The 26,436-nt window shown below is 40.2% G+C and overlaps 1 protein-coding gene across 4 annotated transcripts in view; it reads left to right on the plus strand.

Moving 5' to 3' along the window:
* The first annotated feature begins 509 nt into the window (after nt 1–509).
* RNF130 (ring finger protein 130) overlaps nt 510–26,436 on the plus strand; it is a 54,893-nt gene continuing 28,966 nt past the window's right edge. For 2 of the 4 annotated variants that reach the window (XM_021552273.3, XM_021552274.3), the window contains exons 1-3: nt 512–1,090; nt 10,925–11,119; nt 23,986–24,236. In XM_021552273.3, coding sequence (XP_021407948.2) covers nt 823–1,090; nt 10,925–11,119; nt 23,986–24,236 — 714 coding nt within the window. In that variant the 5' untranslated portion in view covers nt 512–822. Of the gene's footprint in view, nt 1,091–10,924; nt 11,120–23,985; nt 24,237–26,436 lie in introns of all 4 variants that reach the window. The other 2 variants (XM_077786677.1, XM_021552272.2) reach the window with 2 other exon arrangements.

Here is a 26,436-nt window from a genome sequence, read left to right on the forward strand (position 1 = left end):
GGCCGGTGCCCGTGCGGAGCCCGCTGTCACCGCAGCCACCCAGCCGGGCCACGCCCACAATGACCTCATACACCGCGGCCCCGCCCCTTTGCGATGGCCCCGCCTCCTGAGGGCGTGGCCCGGCCCAAGCCCCGCCTCTCGCCCTCGTGGCGCGGGGCGGGGCGTGCGGCGCCTGCGCAGAGCGCGGGGCTGCAGTCGAGGCGCGGAGCCGCGGGACGGTGCGGGGGCCCGCCGCCCTCGGGGCGAACCGGGCATGAAGCGACGGCTGCCAGCTGAGGACGCCGGGCTGGGCACTGAGCTGCGCCGCCTGCCGCACTAAGGCGGCCACGAGCCCCGAGGCGAAACGAGGCGGCGCGGCGGGCCGAGTCCGAGCGAGCCCCGCGGCTGTTCGCGAGCGCGACTGAGGCGGCAGCGGCGGCTCGTGCCCGCACCTCCCCTGGGCTGGCGAGGGGCTGCGCGGGGAGGGGGCCGCGGCACCGCCCCGCCTCCTCCCCTGCCCTCGCCCGGCCGCAGCTCCCCCGCGGCGGCGGCGGGCGCTATGAGCGCGGCGCTCTGAGGGACCGGCGGGGCTCGGCTTCCCCCGAGCAGCCTCCCCTGGGAGCCGCGGCGGCGGATCGGACCCGGCTGGGACCTGCCATGACTCCCCTGGCTCCTCCCATGGCATGAGCCCGAGCTCTCCTCCCCGCTCCGCCCGCTTTTGGTTCTCTCCGCTCCCGGGCTGTCAGATGGGATAGGACACACCCGGGTGTGCGGGGCTCGACGCTGCCGGGGGGGAGCGGCGGAGGCAACCGGTGACGGCCGTCGGCTCGCCCGGAGTCGAAGATGAACTGGCGGTGGGCTCGCCAGCACTGGAACGGCGGCTCCTCCGTGCTGCTGCTGCTGCCGCTGCTGCTGTGGCACGGCCGGGTCCGGCCGGCCGGCGCCGACAACGCCAGCCAGGCGTACTACACCGCGCTCATCAACGTGACCGTGCTGAGCCCCGAGCGCGGCGGCCCCACGCTGCTGCGGATCGACCGTGGCCGCTACGGGCAGGACTCCCCGAAGGTGGAGGTCAAGGGGCTGCTGGTGGCTCCCGTCCCTATCAACGGAGGTAACGAACGCTTCCCTCGCTCTCTGCCGGGTGGTTCGTCCTTGCCTGGGCTGGGCAGGCTTTCCTAGAGAGCTCTGACAAACGAGGAGGAAGAGCTTGCCCAGAGGAAAATAAAATAAATCCATGATCTGAGAGTGTTGGCTTGAAAAACGGCTCAGCGAAGCATAATGTGTTTTCCAGCATAGATCCAGCGTAGAATGGGTGTACTGAGCGATGAAGGTGTTATTCCTTAACTAATTACAGAGAGGGTAGCGATAGTTGACGGTATTTGGGTACAGCATTGCTTTGAATCTCAGAACAGCTGCATAGCCATCTCAGTCTGCATCTGGATAGCTTTGGCAACTGCATGAAGTCACAGTTTTTCAGTGTGCAATTCTAAAAACACTATTTAAGCTGCCCATCAAGACTTGGAAGGATTGAAGCTGCCAAGCTGTTGCTCTTATAGCCAGCCTAAAATGTGCTTGCTTGCAGTACTGAACACTGGATAGAGTGTACAAATAAGTTTTCTTTTAATTAAGCAAAGCTGTTGTCCATCATTCTTTTGATGAATGCTTGGGTTTATAGAGAACACTAATTTGAACAGCTGAGAGTATTGTAATGAATTTTGCCTGAAGTAAGACTGGTATCTTCAGTAATAGTGATGTAGTTTTAATAGTATCTTACTTTGAAAACCATCTTGACATTATCTAAACTGCCATCTTTAAGGAATGGACCACTTGATGCAATACAGTGGTCCCAACCTGCCTCCTGGACAGTAAACATCTGAATAATGTATTAAGTGAAATACAGTCGTCAGTTAAAACTCGATTCTAAGTGGTGAATACTAAGAGTGTTTTAGAAGAATTGATAGCACAAAACTACTGTATTAGTAGAAGCTTTAGAGAATTTGCCAAATCTTAAGATCAGGAAAATACTTTGATGCTTCTTCAGAGCAAATGCATTCTGCTAGGCAGCCTCTGTAAGCTTCTGGTCCAGATGGATCAGGCTGTGCATCAGCAGGTGCTTGCCATTCTCACTGGACCTCAGTTTCATTAGCTCTGCAAAATATAATTAGAATATATTAATGGGGATAGATTTTGGGGTGGAAGGGGTGTGGAAGCAGAAATTGTTGAGGAAGTCTGCTCTAAAATTATTTTATTTTTACTTCAGATCCTATCAGCTAAGATTAAATATGTTGCAGTCGTTCTTCTGCTTCTTGATGTTCTTCACATCCCCACACAACCCCCTTGAAATCAGGAGTCTGTCCTGAAAGTTTTAGGCATGTAAGCAATGTCACTGCAAGTAGTATTTTAACAGGTTTTAAAATACTGCTTTTTAATACGTGCAAGGTATCAAAGCACTTTTTTTTTGAGCTGTGGTTTTTTTTGAGCTGTGTAAGGAAAAACTTTAGATACTAATTTCTTTTAATTTGCCTCTGTAACCTTTTCTACTTTCTTTTGATATGCTGTCACTAAGATGCAATTTAAACACTGAGGGAGACTTTGGCAGCATTTTCACAGGCAGTTGATAACAAGAAAAGCTAAATAAAATTTTGAGCAGTCTACAAACAGTATTTTTATACCTACTGCTTAGTACTATGATAAATAGCTTTCTTGAGAAGCAACAGCAGGAAGTGTGAAAATGTCAGGCCTGACATGGTTTGACATAGTGCAGTTGTTAAAACTTTGTTATCAGTTTTGGGGGAAATTCAGTTTTGCCCTTCTGTTTCATTACAGACAACTTAAAGCAAGCACAACAGTGGCTGTCGTCCTTACTTTTAGATACTCTGAATTGTTCTGTGTAGATTGTTATATTTTATTTGAATTTTGCTCATGTGCCTGTGGTTTAATGTAGAAGAAAGACTGGAATATTTTATGCTTTTAGTTAAGCTGTTCTTGAACATCTGCTTTTTTATATGCAGATTTGATAAAAGATGCTGCAGTATTACTGAAAGTAATTGTTTTCATGTTTTTTTAATCAGCCTGTTAATATTGCTGGTGAACTCGCTTGCAAAATTTTTTCTAATAGCTCTAAACATGAGTAGCTGCCAGCCACTGCTCTTAGAGCAGTAAATGCTGTACCCCAGTTTTCATGTATCCTCAGAAGAAAAGGACTCTAGAATTGTTAGCAACTTTATTTGAAGGTACCTTGAATTTGAAACTGTTGTGATGTCAAGCATTCACCCATTTATGGGCTGTCTTTGAAATTTTCACAAATGTGGGTGATCTGTTACCACCTTGATGGCATGGACTATTTCAGAGGTGAAGTGTCCTTAATTTCACATTTTTGCATGCTCTGTGAAGAATCATAGAATCATAGAATGGTTTGGTTTGGAATGGACTTTGAAGATCATCCCTGCTGTGGGCAGGGATGCTTTCCACTAGACCAGGCTGCCCAAAGCCCCATTCAGCCTGGCCTTGGAACTCTTCCAGGAATGGGGCATCTTATCCCATCCCTTGCTCATTGCCTGCAGGGAAATAAATGAGTTTACTAATTCAAGACTTGGGGTCCATGGTCTGCTGCTGACCACACACAACTTGTTATTTTAAGTGTTCTGTGGTGTTTTTTGACTTCTATTCTTGAATATGTCTAATATTTTATGTGCTGCTTTTTGAAGATGCCAGCTCCATGTGGTCACTCATCCTTTAAATCTCAGTGCAGCATGATAGTCAATCACTTCTCCTGTTTCTTTAGCAGGATTTCTTTAATGGAATCCAAACTTGTCATGTTAATACATGTATTAAAACTCTTTCTGTGTTCTTTTTATAGAGCTTGTATGAAATTGATAGGGGCTTTCAAAGGCAGTGTTCCCCTGGGAGTGGGGTGGCAGTAACTGGCATGACCGCCTGTGAATGTGACTTGTGAAAGTGCAGCTCCAGTGAGCTCTTGGTCACAGTTGGTTGCTGGGTGTACATTCAGCAGCTGTGTGGGCATATTTTTCCAAGCACATTAAATGCACGATAGCAGCATAGTTTCTTTATTAATCTCTGTTCCGTTCTTCTACTTCGAGTTGCTTTTCTTACCTCCTCTGACTTGTTTATCTCTTGTCATGAGTTAATTTCTTATTAAAAGAGTGTTTTAAACCACTTCTGGACATGAATGCTTGCAGAGTCAAAAAGAAAAAAAAAAAACAAAACAAAACTCCTCTTATTGTGCATGGAAGGATAGAAGTGAAATGAGTCTTTACAGCCTGATTTAGATTTTCTGATAGTTTAGGTTTATAGTATTCCTTCAGTGTGTCTCAGTCCCTTACTCTTTTATCTGTGACTTGGTGCAACCAGGCATTTTCATAGAATCATAGAGTGGTTTGGGTTGGAAAGGACCTTAAAGATTCTCTAGTTCCAAGCCCCCTGCCTTGGGAAAGGACATTCTCCTAGACCAGGTTGCTTGAAGCCTTTTCCAACCTGGCCTTGAACACTTCCAGGTAATTTCAGCCCAGTCCTCTCACAGCAGCTGCCTGGGTGCTCCTGGATGTCTGCACATGCACCGTGCAAGTGTTCAGCCCTGTGCCACTCCAATGACCTGTGCTTTTACTCTTTGGTATTGGGTGCCTGACACCAGTTGTGGTGCAGACGTTTAGGTGTCAGGTATATTCCCCTTGCCGTGGCAAACCAAGCTAGAAGCCAGTGAATACTCACCTTAATGGTTCTTGATAGAAGCAGAAGTGTTTTGTGGCTTAGTTCCCTCAAAAACATTCTCAATGGGGAACAGGATTATTTGTGGCTGTTGAATCTGGATTATTGCTTTTGGAGTCCAGTGTGAAGACTGGAAATTCAGTCTTGTGTGCATTGAAGAATCCTCTTGCAGGACTTGCTGGGAGGTGAGGCTTTGTGCACCTTGGCTGGCTTGGGAAGCAGGCAGGATGACCAGGACTGGTGATGGAGCTAATAGGAAGCGAAACAGCAGCAGAGACAAACTTGAAATGTTAAAATTCACTGAGCCAGTAGGTCAGGAACGAGCAGGTGAGGAGGGGCGGAAACAGATGGAGTTTAAAGGGCTTGTAGGGAGGTGGTGGTTGTACGAAAGCTGCTTTGGAGAAAGGGCTCATAGAAAGGAGAGCTCTCCCAAAGGGATATAAGGGCTGGGGCTTGGCAAGGAGACTGAGAATGTGAGGAAAAACATATGTTAGAAAAAGGTGAAAGTGTGGAAGAAACAATATTTGCTCAGTGTTAGGAAGGAGGTGTATCTTGTGCATAGTGCTGTAACTACAGCATTCTGTAGCATCTGGCACTTCATAAACATGTTGTGTGAACAAGTTTTAGCTGCAGAAGGTTTGAAATGCCAGTTTCCTGGTAACTGCGGAGCTTTAGACAGCATTCAGACAGAAATTCTGGCCCAGAATCCAAACCAGTAAGGCTATTGAAAATGCAACGAGCAAATATATCAGTAGAGTAGGGGAAGAAGGATCTTGTGCCATGCTTCTGTCCATCATTGATCTTTGTGTTCAGCTTAATTGGTAGTCATTAATTGATAGCAAAAGTGGAGGTTATATATTGGAGTGTATAGCCATAATTGTAGAATACTGAGCTAACAAGATTAAATCTGAACTATTACAGGAGTCTTCTAAGCTTCAGTGATTTTCTTTTGTTTAACCTCCTCCCTGAAACCAGATTACCTCTTGCTCAAAGAGTTTCTTTTCGTGCTAAAGCCAGCTTTAGTCAAAGCAATTACCTGAAAGAGCTGTTGAAAAGAAAATGTTGCTGTACATAGCTCATTGATTCATTGGCACCACCTTATAAAGTAGAAATTATGACTGGCTTGAATAAGGGCTATATTGCTAATAGCACAAGTAGTAATGCTTTGAAAGAAAATATGTCCATTGCATCTATTAAGCCCTAATGGGATAGAAAATAACTAGTACCATTCCTTGAAATAATCTATCAGCACTGCTGAGTTGCCTCTGTGAATTTCCCAGCTGAATTCCTTTTCTCAAAATTTTATCACAGGATTGTAATTAATGTGTTGCACAAAGCTGTCTTGTTTTACCAGTTGTGTGTTCTATATAGCACCTACCTGGGCAGCAGAGCTGCAGGGAGGGAATGCTTTGGGGTGCAGCCTGCATGGCACTGTACCTTCCTGTGTTCCTCTGTGCTTTCCTTCCCAACAAGCCTCTTGATCTGCTGTCCCTCAAAATACTAGTGGTGTCTCTCCAGCTATTGTATTACAGTGATTGAAGGTCAGACTTTAAAATGATTTCTGTATGTGTAGCTGATACAGACCAGCTCTGGCAACTGGTGCTGGCTTTACAGATGACAGTATTAGCTAAGATGAAATCAATAGCAAGATATCTGACCTTTAGAGAGAAAAAAAAATAGAGAAAAAAGCCCTGCACAGAATAAAATGCTTAATGTACAGAGAGTGGGATATTTGTGTGAAAAGGGGACAAAGTCTGCTAACAGCCAGTGCAGCAACCTTGGCTGAAGTGTCACAGTTGTGTTCAAAGCGATGCAAGAGCAGCAGGAACACAGCGTGAGAAAGAGCAAGCCCAGGCACAGTTCAGAACTAGGGGACAGTCTGCATTCAGACAGGTGTGCACCTGTGACAAAGCTGCTGGGAACTGCCCTTTTTGGTTCATTTTTGCTCCACAAAATGGCTCCCCTTCCTATAGGGAGAAGGCTAGAAAATGGTCAGGCAATTGGAAAAGGAAGGTACAGTTGCTGTGCTGATATGAGCTTGCCACTGCTTCTTCAGTAGTTGAGGAATCTTGGTTGGATCTGTTGCATCATTGACTATTTTTTTCCCATGAATCCCTAAAATGCTGTCACAAGCCTGAGTCCTTCAGCAGAAAGGGGTCTTGAGTTATAAAAAATGCTCAAAGAAAAACAGATACACAAACTGAGCAGCCCTTTGTATTCTGCAAAAGGAAACTGAAGCTCTCCTAAAGCAGAAAACAAACATGAGCCTAATGGTGGGTACTTAAATCACAGCTGATTCTTCTGTAAAGAGGCTCTTCTGTGGTGCTGGGACTTAGTAGGAAGGGAGATATTTACAACAACATTGTACATAGCTCTTTAACCCAGCAGGCTGCCACTTCTAAACCTTCTAAACCAGAAAAATGGGGGTTTTGCCAACACATGATGCATAGATAAACACAGAGACAGGCAGGGGAAATAGCTTATATTTCAAATAAGCCAGAAGAGTAGTATATTATAGGGAAACTTACTTAAATGGCTTTCTGTATGCTTGTATCTTCTTAACTTCCATGAGTAGCTTCTGATCATATCTTTCTCTCTGCAAGTGATTTGTTTTTTGTTTTTAATATGAAGTTGCTTTTCATTCTCACAAGTAACATCAGTTTTGGGCCTCTCACTGCAAGAAAGACATTGAGATAGTGGACCGTGTCCAGAGAAGGATAAAGGAGATGGGGAAGGGGCTGAAGCACAAGTCTGATGAAGAAACGCTGAAGGATCTGGAGAAAAGGAGGCTCAGGGAGGACCTTCTTGCTGTCTAAAACTCCCTGACAGGAGGGTGGAGCCAAGTGGCGTTCAGCATTTTCTCCCAGGTAGCAAGTGGCACAGTAGGAGGAAACTGCCTCAAGCTGTGCCTGGAGGAAGTTAGATTCAATATTAGGAAAAATTTCTTCACTAAAAGGATTGTCAAGTGCTGAACCAGACTGCTCAGGGCAGTGGTGGAGTCACCACACCTGGAGGTATTTAAAAGTCTTGTAGTTGTGGTACTCAGGAACATGGCTTAGTGGTGAACACAACAGTGCCAGATTACTGGTTGGACTTGATGATCTTAGATGTCTTTTCCAACCCAAACAATTCTGTGATCATCCAGGTAATGCTTGGAGCCCATTTGGTTTTGATTCTAGTTGAGCTTTGGACAGCAGATCATAGATGGCCGGGTAGCGGAGAGTGTCAGAGACGATTCTGGCTGCCCCTGTTCATGTGTGTCCCCTTCTGTGCCTGCTGATACCACTGACACCTGAGCTGTACAGGAGATGTTTCATTGTAACCATCTCACTATTCTAGAAGGGTGACTGTGATTTCAAGACTTCCATGCTTTTTGGAATATCTTCAGTCTATTGAAAAGGCAAGCAAAACACTCCACCTTTTTCACTATTGTTTCTGAATTTTATTTAGTTAAAAGGGAAAAGATTACTTAACATTTGTGTGGTGGAATAGAATGCTAATGCAAAGAAAAGTGGGTTGTGACTTTTTATTAAATCTCAAGTGACTTGCAGACAGTTCAGATTTATCTGAACCAACCAGATTTTCTTCAATGTTTTTGTATTACTTAAATAGTACTGAGCTAATGTTGTCAGCTGTTAAATTTTCATCAGGATATAGTGAATACACCTCATCAGGATAACATACTGTAAGCATTTGACTGGTGTTTGTTGGTCTATATCTGGAAAGCTTTAATCTCTTAATATCTTGTTTCCTAATTCTTTTGCTTTATCCAGTAACATTTCATAGCTCTGTCCACAGCTGAGGGAGACTTTGATCTCTACTGTGGTAGAAAATTTTGTACTACTTTTCCCACCGATGCAGTTTCTGTTGTCTCTTACTGCTTTCTCTGTTGCTTTTTAAGCTTAAAATTTTCAAGCATACAAATTTAAAGGTGCCTGCATGAATTTGGAGAATGCTTCTTCCTCATTCATGGTGCTCTTTGTTGCTTTTATGGTTTTTCACTGTAATAATCCATTACCTTGTCTTGTGGCCAGTTTTGTTTTCACTTCATATTTTAGTTTTGATCATGATTGTACTGAAGGAAACAGTACATAATCTGTAGTATTACTGGTTTTAATCCATAAATTTATATTGACCATAGTGTCTACTTTCAGACTTATTTTTGGCTGTTGAGGGATTCTCTGGAATTGTAGCCATTTAGAAAATGGTATTTTCAAACAGATGTATCATACCTGAGATTCTTGAATATGATTTCATGGGAGAAGGATGGGATTTTTATCTTTCAAGTCTTGAGAAACTTCCTATTACAGTCTGCTGGTGCATTCCTCCTTCCATGTTTTTGAGTGGAGATTTTCAGAACAAGGGAGAATCGTGCATTAAACAGCCTTTATCTTAACAGAGGGCAAAAAGGTTGGTGGCACATGTGCCTGTGTTGTGATTCTTCATTTTCAAAAAGGACTATAATTCCTTTCAAAAATACATACTGTTCTCAAGTTATAAAGACAAATTGCAGAAGTGCAGGGGGTGTGAACGTGCTCTTCTGTGATTGTTGATGTTTATGATGGCCATCACCAGTGCTGCAAAACACGTGTGGATCAGTGCTGGCTAGCAATTTCCACAGGGATTCCAGTAAAGATGTCAGGGTAACGGAAGAAAACGCTCTATAAAACCTGGCTTCAGGCATCTGTATTTCAGATTTTCCCTGATGCCTGTAAAAATACAGCGAATAGCCCTCCATATCTGAGATGTCTCATACAGGCTTGAAAAACAATTGTGAAAAGGATGTTCTGGTATCTGGCTCCCCACCCTCCTTCCAGGGGAACAGGGAGAGGCACTTCTTGTCCAAATTAAGAGATGCAATGACTTCCTGTACCTCTGCCACAATATAGATTCGTCTGCACTAGCTTTCTTTAGGCAAGCAGAAGATTTTCTTTGTTTCAGAAAACATCTTTCGTTCTTTGGATCTCCTTTGTTACAGATTTTAACAAAATCTCAGCTATGTTAAACTGAGAGTGCTTAAAAAGGCTTTTGTTTCTAGCTAATATATTAAACTGGACATTTTTTGGTGGTAGATTTTTTTTCTGTAATCTCATAGTTGTGCTAAACTCATTTCTTGAAAAGGAAAAAATTATGGGAGACTTCATTTGATTTGCTCTTACATTGCAGAACTGTAATTTTTCTGAGCTATTATACAAATAGATTGGTTTTTTTATGTCTTGAAAAATTCACTGTTTATCCCAACTATTTTTAGCAGCCAAAGATTATTATACTCTTGCCATTCAAAAAGACAAATATATTTGCATTATAAACTGTTGTTGGCTCTAAATTAAAATCCTTTAGTGATATGACCAGTGTATCAGACTAAACTGTGTTTCCAGTTTTGCAAACAGATCCATCTTTCATCGGTTTCAGCTGCTGGGAAGTCACTTCTGCCTTTTGTGCCTTTTGTACACAGCTCTGTGGCTTTGAGTTGTTGCAGGATATGTTACACCATCAGAAGGGACAAAAGAGCTTTGCAAACTGTTGAATTCAAACATCTGGCATTTGCCATTTCTGTTACTCTTCCTTTATACCATCTATACCTGACGAGTGCATTGTGTTTGCAAACCCATTTGTTTCTCTATGAATTCAAATACATTTCCTTGTAGACAAAATGTGCATATGTAAAAAGCTGATGTTGGCTGCTGGGGTTTTACAAGATCAGCTTTTAATGTCCTTTTTTACAGTAGCCTGCACATGGCAGATAACTCTGAAATCTTGTTTTCACAACCTGCTTTGTTCAGTTGTACTTCCCACTGCAGTGATATTTGTGGCTGCATTAGGAAGAAAAAAAAAAAATACTTGTACTCCCCAGAATGACTGATAAACAGCTGTTTTGTAAATGCCTATAGCAGATGAACCATATTCTAATGTTTTTCAGCCTCTAGGCAGGTATTGATTTGAATGTGAATTCATTATTCTAGCTGCACTGGAGTTAAAAATAGCTTGTGTTAGTGAGCCTAATTCCTGGGCATATAGTCACAGCTTTCAATGCGTGAGACTTCTTTTTTTAAAATCTTTTTTTCATAAGAATATGGTTATCTTTAGACTTTCTTCATAGGAGAATAGTGGCTTCCTAGTGCATAACATTAAAGTACTTCAGCAACTTGGAATTAGGATTTTTTTTTGTTTTGCCTGTTAGAAGAAATTACCATCTGTGTAAATTTGTTTCCCATTTCAGTTGCAGATCGTCTGGGCTGTGACCCTCGAACGCGTTTCCAGGTCCCACCAAACACCAAGCAGTGGATTGCTTTACTACAGAGAGGAAATTGTACATTTAAAGAGAAAATACTGCGAGCAGCTTCACATAATGCCACAGCTGTGGTCATTTACAACAATGTATCCAGTGAAGAACCTGTCACAATGACTCATCAAGGTAAATAAAATATAATCCTTCACTATAATGCTTTTGCCATATAAACTATTGCTAAAGAGCCCTTGGCATTGGACAGATGGTATTAGAAGTAGCCATTCACTAATGATATTTGCATGTATGCAATTTAGTGAAATAAGCCAATAATTCTGCAAAGTTATTTTGCTTTAGCATATATTTATCCAATGAGGAACACTTTCCTCTGCAGTGGGGCTGTGGGTGTGTTGAGTGAGGAGGATCTGAGGAGCAATCTTCCAAACCTTTCTGCAGAAGAGAAGCTAACATACAGATATAATGGAAGAGCTAGAATTTTACAAAGCATCTGAACCTGAAGAATTCTGTAGCAGCATGGCTTCAACTCACTGCTCTGGTCGGGACCTTCAAATGTTAAAGTTGTATTTTGGGATCTGAGCTTGCATGCTTTTTTAATGACAGTTTACAGAGGGTTCTCTTTCTACATTGGATGTCTGAATGCCATACAGGAATCAACAAAACAATGATTTGGAGGGGAGTTGCCTCTGTAAATTGTCTAGAGCAATACTGGAAGTCTACTTTTCTAGAGAGTTCTCTTGTTTTACAGCTGCCTATGTGTAAAATTTTACTGTTCTTTGTGTCTTTTGTTGCTGGAAGCATCATATATAAACATTTTCCTTGGTTAAAAATTATTTTTGCAATTCTGATATCTACCTTTTTTATTTTTCAGAAGGTTTTCTCCTTTTGGAACTATTTAGCTTAATCAGGAAAAGCATATCTCTGTATTTGGTGGTAGTACTGCTAGCTGAGTTTTTGTTGGTTTTGGTTTTTTTTTTAGGATAATTTCAATCTCTTTTAGCATAGGGGGTTGCTTGGAAACTAGAATTTCTTAATTATTGCTCTGCAGATTGTCACACAATTAGAATTGAATTCCTTTACTAAAGAAATGCTATGGTTGTTTCTTTCTTCTTTTAACAAGGAAAATGTTAGAGGGGTTTGACCTTCCCAACTCTATACCACAGGAATTTTGCAGGGGGGTTTTGACCTTTGTGTAGCAACTCAAAGCCTGTTGACAATTGATTTTTATCTCAGGTACCTTCCTTAGACATTTTTATAAGCAATCTGCAGGTGAGAAGTCCCATATTCTAATGAAACATTTTTTGTTACCTTCCCTTTTTTTTTTTTTTTTTTTTTTTTTTTTTTAATATCCCCCATTTCTCTCTCTAGTTGTAGTGCCCTCTTAAACCTTCAGCTCTGGACTCTTTGAACTACCTCTAAGAATATTTATATAAATATGTTGTATTTAGCAATGGTTGTAGTTTTCCTGTAGTCTGGAATACCTCAGTGTGTCAAGAAAAAAAGCTACTGCTACTAATACAGCTTTAGCATTGTTGGCTCTATTACATGTTATATCATATAATGAGTTTGATTAAAACTTTAATACCTTTTTTTCCATAAAGCTGTGTAGATTGGCAGTTGCTTTACAGCAGTAAGATGGGGTCTGTCTTTTATTAAGAAATCCTTGTTCACTCCCTGTTTCAGTTCAGAAGATCAGTATGTTGCCTTTGAAACTTGATCAATAGGCCCAGTAGTTCTGGTTGGTTGAAATACATCTAAGGTGTAAAATTTGAGAACTTCTGTAGGTAGAAGAGTGTCTTGTAAGGTAGCCAGGCAGCTGTTTGGGTAGTTGATATATGGGAAAAAGACCAATACTGTCTTCAGTATGTTGAGTTCCAAATATTTACTCTTTCTTACGGTAAGCTTTAAAAAAAATGTGGTTAGTGGAGATGATGCATATTTTAGCTTTGTGTATTTGAAATATTGGGTTTTAGGTGCATGTGCTCAGTATACTCTAGAATCTGCCCGTGTTTGGGAAGAAGGCTCTTATCTCAAAATTAATGTTGGACTTGAAGTGTACAAACTATGTGACAGGCTAAAAGTAATTTTCTAGAACTGAAGTAGCACCTGTAATGAAGAGAAATGTTGCTCCACAGCCTTTGTTTTGATTGTGTTATGGACATGTGAGGGGTTTCCTCACAAACACTTTGCAGAGCTTCCTGCAAATAACTTCCTGGTGGGCTGATGGAGGAACTGTAACTGTGTGTAGTTGAGATGTAGACCAGTCCTTTGGTGTTAGCCTCAGCACAAGGGAGGGTTTGGAAACCAGCATTCCCTTCTTGAGTGTTATTCCAGGAGGGAGACAGATTCCTGATCCTGTGCTTACAGGAGGAGTCTTTTCTAGCACTGTGTAAAGTGGATTTGCACACATTCTAGCCTTCCTTTTTCTGCCTTTTCAACTATAACACTGCTTGTATGCTTTTTGGATGGTAAAAACCATGTAATCTTAGAGGTCTCTTCCAACCTAATTGATTCTGTGTGATCTGCAAATTAGCACTGCATCACTTCTCTTTAGTATTTTCTCTCCCTAAAGGTTGGGAGGAGCTGACCCTGTGTATTTGTGTATCAGGGCTGTTCTGCTCTGATTAAGTTAATGTGTTGGAGTTGATAGCAGGTGAGGATGGAGGTGAGCCACCAAGTTGGTGTTAGCTCCATATGATGTCTATTGCTGTGCAGTATTTCTCTTTTCTTTAAAAATGCAGTCATCACAAAACAATTCTGCAGCTGTGTTGATGGCCAAATTAATGACTCTATATTTTCTTTCAAAGACCAAGGAGAAAGTAGACCTTGTGTTATTTTATATTATTGTAACATAATCTTTGTACTGCTGCATATTAAGGCTTAGAAATACTCTGTTTTCATGGTGAAGCAGAGAAGAAAGCAGCAGCTGCTTATAATGCACACTATGAGCTGCAAGCTTTCCTGCTTGGATATTTGCATGAATTCCAATTGCCTGCTTAGACAGTGTCTGTAGTAAAAATAAATAACACATTACAGAGATTTTTGTATGTTGCCCACCTGCAGAGAGGTGATTCCCTGTGAAAAGAGCTTAGGAAGCACTTTTCACCTGTAGGATTAATATTTTATCCAAGCTATTTTATGCTTGAATACACATTTGAAAATTTTATTCTTATGGAAATTTGTTCTTACTCAAAATGTTACTTAGCAGAATGGCAGTTCCTACTGGTGGCTGCATAACAACTGTCACTCTGGAATCAGTCTATCATCTCTGTGTCAAAGGAACAGTTTCTGCTGCTAATAGCAGAATTTGCTTTCTCTTGTGTCATAGTCCACCAAGTCTCTGCCCCTTCATTTTCACCTTTGAGTTTTAAAGTAGGTAATGACCTTCAAGATTTCGTCAGCCTTTTTTTATAAATACGTGCACTTCTGTTGATGTTATTTGCAACATTGTTTTGTTTTCTTTGTGCATATCCTTGTATATGTCAGCATATACTTATTTTGCACAATCCTGTAGATATCTTCTATCAGCCTAAGCAAAGGACACCTTTCCCAGCATAGGTTATGTTAGACTATGATGTCACTGGCAGGAAGGCAGTTTTATGAGTGGTTTTGCTTGCTGCTTCTGTTAAAGTAAAACTGATACTGTCTAATGTAAAAAAGAGCCTGTGGTGAAGAAAATATGTATTAGCTGTCTCCTTTATAAGCAGTTATGGGAAAAGGAAGAAAATTCAGGTTAAATAACATTTTAAGATTATAATTTTTTTTTGTTTGTTTGTGTGTGGTGGAGACAATCCTGTTAAGTACAAAATAGTTAAATCTGGGAAGGTTGGAACTGGGTAATTTTTAAGGTCCCTTCCAAGCCGTTCTATGGTTTTATGATACTGAATTTCTGTCTTAAAATCTAGACTTTTATTTTGATTTATAGGGAAGAATGTATGCCAAACAAGCCTCTAAAGTTCAAATTTCATACTAAGAATTTATGGAAAAATAGAGACAGAAAAAGAGAAACACATATAAAAGGCACTGTCAAAATGAAGTTGCTGGATTCTGGTAACCATGGTTTATCACCTTTTAAAAAATTTTCTGAAATATATAAACAGCTTCTAATACAACACTGTTTTTAGAAGATGTACCTGATACAGGTAAATCTTTTAAGGTCTTTTGAACCAAGATGCAGACATGTCATCAGGATCAGTCTTCATTGCTCTTCTAAAGAAACACCTCATTAATTTTCTGGAGGAAGGTGTTTCTGTTCCATGATGTGCACAGGTGATGTTCCTCTGCCATGGCACTGCCCAAGAGCTGTCCAACATGGGCCCTAGAACAGGTTCCTTCCAAGGGAAGCATTTTTCATGGCCCTTTATTCGCTTAAAAATCACACTGGTGTGGGAAGCAAGGGCTGTACTTGCTTTGAACTGTGCTAAATCTGCCTGTATGTTCTGTGGATTGTTTTAGGTCAGTGGGTCAGAGGCAGGAGGGACAGGAAGCAATTTGAAGTTGTTGCCACCTAATGGCTACTCCACATTCTTGCCCTCATTCCTAGTGGGTACAATAGAACCGGCAGTGGAGGTGCCACTGTCCTCTGCTGTGGCAGTGATCCCTGAGCACCTCATCTCTTAACTCTGCTGCTTGCCTTTTTCTCACAAATGTCTCTTTATGTAACTCAGCTGAACTGATGCTTGAAAGCTCTGGCGGGGTGCACTGCAGACTACCTTGCACAAATGTGTGCTGACTAATATTTTAGCTCTACACCAAATCCACTGCACCACTTACCCTGGATTACTGAGACCTACTTTTAGTCCACAGGTCCAAACTAATTTTATTGTATATTACAATGTTATTATTAAAGTGTATTATTAGTAATTTATCTTAGACTATTAGTGAAAATGAAAGAGCTGAGTCATTAAAGTTGAGTCATTTATAAAAGGCAAAGTAATTAACAATCTAAGCATTGTTTACATATATTTGATCATTTTTTGTTTATGTTTGCTAATTGAAAATATGGAGGATGAGTGTCAACAGTTTTATTGTTGATCCTGTATCCCACTGCATTCTTTGAAGGTGTATCAATCAGGAAAATCTGTCACACAGTAGATGGAGGTGTCTGGCACTTAGAGATGTGGAGAGGAGTGTTTGGTGTGCTGATTCTGGACCATAAGGAAGCACTTGTCTCTTCAAGGCAACCCAGGGAAACCCCTTTACAGAGCCATCATAGCCTTGGTGCCTTGCAGAACTGCTTACCAGTGTTTCTGTGTCATACATGCCTCATCCACAACTGAAATAACAGCAGTCAGGCTCGTTTTAACTCAGCCAGCTGAAAGGGTAATTAGTTCTGTGACTGTGAAAAGGCCCATGGGACTGTTAGTGACTGTAAGTAATTACATTCTTCTTCTTATCCAAAGTCTGAGCTCCAGTAGCAGAGTAATTCCCCATATCTATGGACCCAGTATAACCAAATTTATGATATTAATCTATGAATATGCTGTTTATAAATCTCTCAAAGTATTTTGTGGTGTCCGTGGGTAAGGCTGTCTTGCCATTTCTCTTTGGTGCTTTGCTGAATTTTTTTGGAATGACTGTCCATGTCCAGTGTGAGAAGTCTATAGAAGAAAATACATGAACATGACAAATTGCCCTTTTTTAGAAATTCCTGGGTTTTTAAGCTGCACTATCCATTAATGGGAATACAAACTGCTATCCAGAAATGGCAAAATGTAAGCCACCTGCTAGTACCTGTGGAATGCAAGAGACAATTATCAAAATACAAGTGTGTCTTACATTGATGAATGGGTCAGTGAGGTCTACACTGCATTAATATTATTGAGGAATCAAGAATGTAACATTGTAACAGGTTTTGGACATTGTTCAGAAGTATAAAATTGAAGAAAAGCTGTTTCCAAATCAGCAAAAATACCTTCTGAAGATAGGCGGACAGATATTTCAGAAATGTGTTCAGCTGTGACAGTTTTTTTTGGTGGTGTGTAATGTGTTAGGATTACCTCATTTCCCTAGTCAAAACTTAAAGTGATCCTTCAGCTTTTTATTAATTTGCATTTGTTCAAGGCTTGAATATAAAATTTGGTCTACTTTGTTAGCATACTAATACCTTAACAATACAAGCATTTATGGCTTGAAAGAGACTGCAAATCAGTTTACTTGCTATAAACATGGTCAAATGCCATGTAAAAATGTGAGTAAAATTAAAAAAAAAAATGTCTGCACAGATTGTGGAAAGGAGATGATCAAGTAATGCATTTCTTTGTGCCAAGCTTTTTTTATTCTTCTGGCATTATTTAGGTGGAATGTCTATTTCATTTAAAAAAGATGAAATTGTAGTGAAAGCAGATGTAGAGAAGCATTGCTAAGAGAGTGTGAAATGTCTGTAAAGTCACTGCAACATCTGTCTGCTTTTCTTGTGTCTAGGCTTGGTTTTTCCTAGTGTAAAGAACCCAAAAGGTCACATGCACAAAAAAAAAAAAAATATATATATATATAGTATGTGATGTATGTGGAATTATCAAGGTGATTCAGAGGAAGGGAGCACAAGAAGCCCCAAGTCCCCAAACCCAATGTCCCTACTATTCTAGGGGAGCTCTGCTGGAGTTCAATTCCAAGGATTTATAAAGTCTCTCTCTTCTTGGCCCAGCCATGGGTCTGTCCTCCTGCTGCCCATCAGAAGCATTGAAGTAACATATTTAAAAACTGGGCAGAGATTCTGGAACTTGAGGGACTCTGACAATAAAGAAGTGGGTGCATCTTGTAGCTTTATAGAGGATCTTAATTTTTCCAGCATTGCTTAGTATCACATGACTTGGGATGGAAGATAGGAGGAGCTCCTTGGGTGAGGAGGAAATGATCTGCAGAGAAGCCAAAGCCCAACGCCTTTTGTACATACTGATGTTGTGTTGGATCTTGAAGAGACTGTGAGCATTGGTTTTCTGGAGTGGGTTGGGTGGAGGAGAGAGCCAGCTTGACCTTGACAAGCCTGAGGAAATCCAGGGGCGTAGCTCCCCAGCTCACGTGTATCGGCAGGATTTGGACTTGTGAATGAATCAGGATGTGGCTGTGACTACCTGTTTTGATTGCATGCAAATTCCTCCTTAAGAAACATTTCCCTGAGTGTCAGAATAGAGCAATTGGATTATGAAATAATGTGTCAGCAGTTGTCATCTAAATACAGCCCGTTTTCTCAATTGATTTTGCTATTTCATTCTCCGTTTAGGAGCTCTTGGTCAGAGTAGATAATAAAGCTGATCAAAAATACAGCAAGGACATTATACTGAGGAATTGTTTCTTATTTAATGAAGGAGGATGGGCTTATATTGTGTATTGCTTATGAACTTAATGTGCTACAGACTAGCACAACAAGAATCTGATTAAGCTTTAATATTTGTTTTGAATTTAATTGAAAAGTTGCTCTTGCTGTTTCTGGTTTTCTAATCATATGCCTCAATCAATGCCTGCACGTCTTAAAGGAGCAGGACTTTGTGATGATCCATCATGTCTGCAGTACAGCAGTGCCTGGCACATTACAGAACACTGAAGAGTGTGTAATCATGTTTAGAGGGCACAGAGCAGGACCCTCTCTTTACCTGACAGAGTGAAATCTGTTGAAGCTCTTTTTGCTACAAAGAAGAGTTTTGAGTGTTCTTCAAATTCACATTTAACAGTATTTTTATAGAAGCCTTTTCCTTACTGAACTTGAAATACCTACTTCTTTGTCCTCTTGATTAGAGAGAATTCAAGTTTTAATTTCAGAAGCTTTTTTATTTAGGTTGTTTTGCATAGGTTTGTGCAGCAAAGAGACTTAGGATTTCTGAAAATACCTGCTCAGTGTTTTGGAATAGAAGGTTTGTTCCACTGGTTGTATTTAACTGAGGCACCCTGTGAAAGCTTGACTTTTGGTTAATAGTTTCATATGCTGCTGCCCTTCATGATTTTTCTCATGGTAGTTTTGTAAAATCTGTTCTGGTGTCTGACACTACATAAAATAGGCATCCTAAACTAAACGCTTACATACAGGGAATAATTCAACATTTTCAATATTATTAAGGCAACAGGAAGAGAAACATTTTAAAATGCTACTAGTCTCATTTTAAAATTAATGTATATTCTTAGCATTAAATTCTTGTCTTGTTTAGAAGCAGTAGCTGTCAAATATTATGGTCTTCTGTTTTCAGAAGTATTTGATTTGGGACATCTCAAACAACATATTCTACTCTTGAGATTGCTCATGTGTTGACAACTTGTATGTGCTCTTGTTTACTTTCTGATTAGATCAAAATAAAAATATGTGCAGCTAGACCTGTTTTAGTGACTCTGAAGATATGCCAAGGCTCGTCCTCTTGGTGTCTGCTTTCCTATAAACCTGTTTAGAATGTAGGAGTTATTCTTCACAACTAATTCCTTTCTTTTGCGTCAGACAAAAACATTAAGGTACCTGATAAATGTGTGGGTTTCCCCACTGTTGTGCCATGGAATTTTTATTTTAAAACAATTATCCTCAAGCCTACTTTTTCTAGCAGCACAGCTTTGCATACAGGTCAGTAAGCCTTTCCATTATTCTTTAGCTCATGGGTTCCATGGATTATATCCTCTGTGGCTGAATCCTTTCCCTTGTAGAGGAGATCCTTGCTTTCACCTCTGCCCTCATGCAGCTCAGATATCTTGTGGTGTTTCATAGAACTCAAAATTTCATATACAGCCATAGCTTTCATTATTGCTTTCCTGCTTTCTTTGTCATTTTCTGGGATCCCAAATTCTGTTGGAGTGGTTTCACTGTTAGTTGATATTATTCCAAGAAATCTGTCGCTCACAGTAATAGGACTGATCCCTTTCCTGGATACTGAATAGTAGGTGTTGCTGTCTTTTTATTTCTGATATAATGCATTCAGAAATGCTTAGCACACAGCTACAGGATTTTAATAGAATAATAGGGAAGTCTGGCTTTTGAGGATGGACAGTTTTATTTCCAATTACATTATCATGATGATGATCTTATTGCTGCACTCAGAAAGGCAGTGGTATTTCACTGTCTGAATCCATCTTTTAAGAGACTGTCTGGACCAATCTTTACCTTTATCAGGGAATGGGGAATTTCTGTTTTCTAAGGAAGTACTCTGAAATTTTCACCAGCAGAATTATTCAGGTAAATGTGCTATGTTTAGGCTTTTCAGAAAGAAGTGATGAAAGGACTCAGTTGCAGTTAAATTTTCTCTGCTATTTAAAGAGAGGACAATATTCTTTCACAAACATGAGATGAGTGAAGTCTATGTGCTTCATGCTGTGTCTGCAGAATCAGCAGCCACTATCAGAGACTTATTGCAAGGACTTTAGCTTAAAATATCAGCCATTAGCAAATCACCAACCTTTGTTATGAGTATCTGACTTAATTCTCAGTTCTCTGCAAACCTTGTTGCATCAAATCACAGTAGATCAGTGCCTCTTACAGGTGGTCTGACACATTCCACGCTCAAGGTAGGATCTAAGGTTTTGCCCTCCCCATCTGCAAGAAGGTGGTTGAAGCACTGCAGCCCTGATTTGCAGTTGCATTTTGCCAGGCTGCCCTTCCTTGCAACCTCCAGTGGATGCTAGGTGGGTTGAAGGTGTCTGAAGTCTGCTTTTTGAACCACGTCTGTCTTCAGCTTCAGCCTGGTATCCTGGATATAGTTAACCATATTTTGAGCTTCAGATAAATATTTCATAGTCAAGAATTAACAACAACAAAGATGGTAAAAAAACCTACCAAAAAATCCCAACACAACAAGAGCACCACAAATATTTGCCTGTGATGACACTTTTAACATTTCTTTGAGATGACTTTTTATTGACGTTTTGAGCATGCTCTTTTAGAATTGCTAGGGGATGTGAATAGGTCAGTGAGAGAGCAAAGCAGTTTCCTTATGAGCTCTACAGGAAGCTCCTAGATGTTGCTGTTTATCCCATAGTTTTGTTTTTACTGTCTTCTAAGCTCTTAATTTCTTCTGTCTGCTGCTTTCACAATGTAACATTACACAGATTTAATGATTAGTCACAACTTTATCCCTTTTCGTACACTGAGTTTTATAACTATCCTAATTAAACATGCGCATGGTAAAATTGAAAGCTAGAAAGAGCTGCCTGGGCTTGGATGATAGCAATTAAATGATTTATGTTTACAGACATCAATATTTATCTTATGCCTACCGTCTGTCCTAGCTTGTCATCTGTGGTTCCATGTGTAGTTCATTGGCTTTAGTAAGCAATCCAGATTCTTTTCTCTGGACACTGTGTTCTTGGCTGAGGAGAATACTGCTTTTCGTAAGATCATGGAGTAAGACCATATTCTGAGTTTCACAAACACTCTTAGTCTTTCTGTCTTCACCTGAGGATTTTTTCCTGCTAAAGTTTCAGAAATACAAGGTTTCAAGGTGCTTAAAATAAATGAGTCACTGTCTCCTCCTGCCCCCAATTGTTCTTAAACAGGGAGTTCTTGCTAAAATTATTTAGGGTGATGCCCCTGACAAAAATACGGATGAACCAAGTCCCAGTTTCCACTGAGTTTCAGTATGTTAAACAGACATAATTTATTTTTCTTTTCTGCAGTTCTCCTTGGCTCTGGCGGGGTCAGAAGCAGCAGTAGCACTTTGGCTGTTCCCAGTTGAGTCATTTGGAATGCAAATCACTTTGCAGTGATGCCAGAGGTTCCCATTGTGCTGGGCTTTATATAAAACGCGTGACAGATTGTCAGCTTTGTCACATTCCCTGGGCAGCAGGGAATGGGTAGAGGCTTCAGCTTTGGATTCAGATAGAACTGGACTAGTATCAGAAGATCTTTGTCGTCTTTGCTTTGCAGATAACTATAAATCATGTTAGAATATTACACTGAGTGCTTTAGCTTGATATTTTGATACTAACGTAATTTCTCAGTGCAAATAAATTCCTACTGGGGAAGCTTAGCAGAACGTGTGCTCTGAGGAATACAGTCTTCCTGTACCCTTCCCTGCTTTTCTTCCCTGTCTGAACTAGATATGAAGAGCAGAAGTGAAGTCTGGGGAAAATACCAAGCAATATAAATTATCTACTCTTGATTGATCTTGCACTATCTGAACTGCAGGGATTTGGGGTTGTAGGAGCATGTGCTGAATCTAAATACAGGGTCGTGCAGAAAGGGTATCTCTTGTGCTGTAAAAATGTGCTGGAAGTCTGGGCAGGAAATATCTTCCCAACTGGACAAATAGGAATCTGGGTAGATGTCCATGAAAATAAAGCTAGTGATGGACTTTTACTCTGATTTGCTGTCTATTAAATATCTTGGTTATTTTTGCATTAAACCAAACTTGGTACTGAAGGTTCTCTTGAGAGCTGGATGAAAGTTGATCTTGTGTGATTCTGTGCTATACTAGAGATTAAATACATTGTGTTGTGTTTTCATTGCTATTCAAAGCTTTTGAATTACTGTGGCACTGTTTCAAAAATATTCAGAAGGAAACAGTGAACTTTCTTTTCCTACTCAGTCCCATGTTAGTAGGACAAGGCCTGAATGACTTAGCCATTTCAATTTTAAAGAAAGAAAAGCTGACATTTCTTGAGGAAAGCAATTTGAGGGCTGTGGAATGTTTTTTCCAATTATTATGCAAATTTTAATTTCTGAGATTATCAGTTTTATTCTTTTAAGTAGTTTTGTCAGCACAATCCACATCACTAATGTTAGTGAACTTAATAGGAAAACTGATGATAGTGATTGTAAATACTACTATTTAGCATGGTGAATTCAAAGAGTAACAAGGGAACATTTAAGGCTCTTTCACAACTCTGTAATAAGTCCCCACTTATGTAGCTGTCACCCAGAGTTATTGTGCCCAGAGTTTCAAAGGTGCTGCTCTTTTGGCTTTTGTGGATACAGTAGCTTCTTAAAAATTAGATTGTGATTAAAAGACTTTGAACAAATGCCTTGTATTAAAATAGGACCTCATGTTCTCTACTGTGACTAGGTTCTCTGTAGCTTAAATCCACTTGAAATCCAGAATTTTGGTGCTGAAGTCGTTTGCCTTATGCAGTTCCTCTCTGAGGGAATGTGAGTTGGAGCAAGCAGATGGAACAAGCAGATGAACAGATTTTGCAAGCATTTTGAAAATAGGTCTTGAAAGGGGTTTTAGTATTGGAAGCAAATAAGTCTGGATGAATAAGAATGAAACTTCACACGGTTCTTTTTCATTCTGGCTTTGGTTTTTCTAAAACTTTTCTTTCTTTTAACTTAGAATTACCCTGTGTTCAAGATCCTCTTTTTTTAATGAGGTCTTTGCTTTTAAACATAGGTACTCTCTCTGCTCTATAGCTGATTTTGTTCTTTTTTAGCAAGGCTTATGGTTTTGTTATTATCCTTGTACCAATAATTTTCCCTTTGGGACAGGAAATAGTCTAGAGGCAAGACACTATGAAAACAGATGGGCTACACATTGAAAAGGGAGCTGATGAAGCTGACAGCCTCTTTGCGATCCTATCAAGCGTGTCGTTGTATGGGTGATAAAATCAGCAGCCAAACTTCTGCCAAGTTTTTTCAATTCTCTTCTACTTTGCAGCCACATAACCACACAGGGAAACTTGCATAACTCTCCCCAGCAACATCCACAGCACTGCCTATGTTGAGGGCACTCGAGCAATACTCTCACTCATCTCCTAAATGCTTTTCTGAGAGTTGCCTGTTTAGGTATTCACAACTTCAGATCTGGAACAAATGTACTTTTGAAAGCTTGTTCAGACTGCACACAGTAATTACAATGTGGGAAGTACCGTGTACCAGCAGTAGAGATCTGTTAGTATGTGTGGAGCTGCAGAGAGTTTAGGGCAAATGTTAATGCCCTAATTTGAAAATCTGGGTTTGAAGGACAAGGCATGAGTAGAGTGCCCAGTAGCATGTTCCATGTGTCATAGTTGTGTCATAGATGGCTTAGATAAAACCTCCTGAGTTGTCAAATGGCTTTGCATTTGGAAAATCTTGTGAGCAGCATGCCATGTTAATTTTAAATAAAAATTAAACTTTTTTCCCCTTTTTATAGGAACTGGAGACATTGTTGCCGTCATGATTACAGAATCAAAGGTTAAGGAGATCTTGAATTACTTGGAAAAGAACATCTCTGTCCTGATGGCCATAGCAGTGGGGTCCCGCGTTCCTCCGAAGAACTTCAGCCGTGGCTCTCTAGTCTTTGTGTCAATATCATTCATTGTTTTGATGATCATTTCTTCAGCATGGTTAATATTTTACTTCATCCAGAAGATCAGGTACACAAGTGCACGTGACAGGAATCAGGTAAGGAGTTTCTTTTCTTATGATATGGAGATAATATTTCTGTATACAATAATCAACAGAGGAAAAAATAAGGAATGCCCATCGAACTGGTGTTCAGAACTACTTTGTTCCAAGGCAGAGAATGTTGCCAGACAAGGATTTTTATATAGCAAAGTGTTTTCATCCTGAGCAGCACTGGTATAGATCCTGTACATGACAGCAAGGAATAGAACTGAAGCAAAATACTTGAGTTTTGGTTTGTGTAAGTCCAAAAGTAAGATGGATTCTGTTTTGGCTGAGTAATGCATACAGGATGTATGCTGGGAATGAGGAGGAAAGTTGAATTGTGAATCAACTTGTGTAGTGGCAAGGAACACTGAGCAAATGTTAAGAAATTCTCTCCATGCTCTTAAGGATATGTTCTGTAATAGTTAAGATAATTCAGAAATTGTACAAACGTATTCCCAAACCATAATCTGTTATGAATGTTAGGGTAAGAAAACTAAGGTGTAGAGCTGCTTAGTGGTCTGCGTTAACATTCAACTTTATTTAAGATCACCCTTGGTAAGGAGTGCCTAATCCTCCTGGTCATATATTTTAACCAATATTTTGTCCAATATGCCTTTCTTACATTCTTTTTCAACTCTTAATTTGTTTAAGAACTGAGTTATGTATGGCCATACTCAGAGATCTAGGCTAAATCAAGTTGTCAACTCAAACACAGATAAACTTCAGAAGTAAATGTTTTACTAGTTTGGACTTAATGACTCTCCATAGTGTGCCTTGGCTTTTCTTGAGAAGGATCAGTAAACCTCAGGAAATCCACAATACACTCTTTGCCCTGTCTCTCTGTCAAGGCTAACTTCAAAACCTCCTGACCTCTAGTTGCTGTCACCCCTTTCCCCCAAATTACAGCTGATACAGAACAGCTGACTTTGGGCCAGTTTTTTGGTGTTCTGTCAGACCTAAAATAAATTCAAACTTACAAAACCTCAGCTGTGGCACAGGATTTCCTTTTCAGTTACTATAAATAGTGTCTGATACTGCAGGTCCCATGGGCATCCTGTAGATTTTTTTAAGGATGTCATTCTTAAATGACCACACTGGAGCCGGTACTTAGTGTGGTCCCTTGGGATGGTGAAAGTTTAAATATAACTGTAACTTAATGAATGTCTGTGGAATACTAAATTGTGCCTTCTCTATCCCCTACATGGCTTTAGGCTCCTTCCAAATGTCCACGTTTCAAAATGGTTGCTCCATTGGGAAAGGGCTTTTATGACCTTTTTTCTTTCTTTAGATTTTTACAAAGGTCAGGAGAAACTTGATAAAAATTTTATGTGGTTTAAAAAGCTGAGCTTATTAAACTTTAATAAGAAGGTGGCGACAGCTACAGCTTATTTTTAAAGAGCTTTGAGAGCTTTCACAAAGACTGTACTGTTAGTGATGAAATAGCCTTGGTTTAGGCTATGATCTTGTTTTTAAGTTATGTCAAGGCACAAGGTTTTCTGTTTTTTAAATCAAAGCCATCAAAAACTTGCTGTGTTTTGTAGATAACACAAGTAGATATTGGTATTTCACATCGTTATTCTTGCGCGCTTCCGCCGGAGGTGTGAAACTCTTTTGCATGTGGAACTGACCTTTTCCATCCAGACAGTTGTGGGTTTTAAAAGCAAGCATATGCCTGTGCCCTAACTTAGCAAAATAGCAAATCCTGAGCATTTCCAGTGTTAGCATGAAAGAGTATTTGTTAAAATTAGAAAATGGAAGAGGTTGACCTCTTAAACGGAAGAGATTGAAGTTATTATTTAGCAAATCTATTTACGTAAAAGAACTTCAGTATGTTGGGAGAGTTCTGCTGAAGTATTATGCTTTCAGTGGGAAAATAATCTTTAAATTTCTTGTAGTGCATATACAATCACATGCAGTAGAAGGAAATATAGATACTACCCACATTTACTTAGCTGTTGGAGTTGAGCATTTAAGATAAATGGCATTTCAGCCTCGTTCCTCTCTTAGTAATCACACTTTTGGTTATGCAATGGTTATCTACTCCAGCAGTGTGCCCAGTGTGTTCTGTGTCATTAAGTGCTCAGGCCAATATGCTTGTTCCAGGGCATGTAATTTAGATCGGCTTAAATTGGCCAAATTCTTGCATACTGAAGTTAGGGTGAGATTTTGACTTTAGCAAGCATATAATTTCCCATCCCAGGTCTTCTTCTGA

Source organism: Lonchura striata, chromosome 15 (genome assembly GCF_046129695.1).
Source record: "Lonchura striata isolate bLonStr1 chromosome 15, bLonStr1.mat, whole genome shotgun sequence".
Taxonomy (NCBI): Eukaryota; Metazoa; Chordata; class Aves; order Passeriformes; family Estrildidae; genus Lonchura; species Lonchura striata.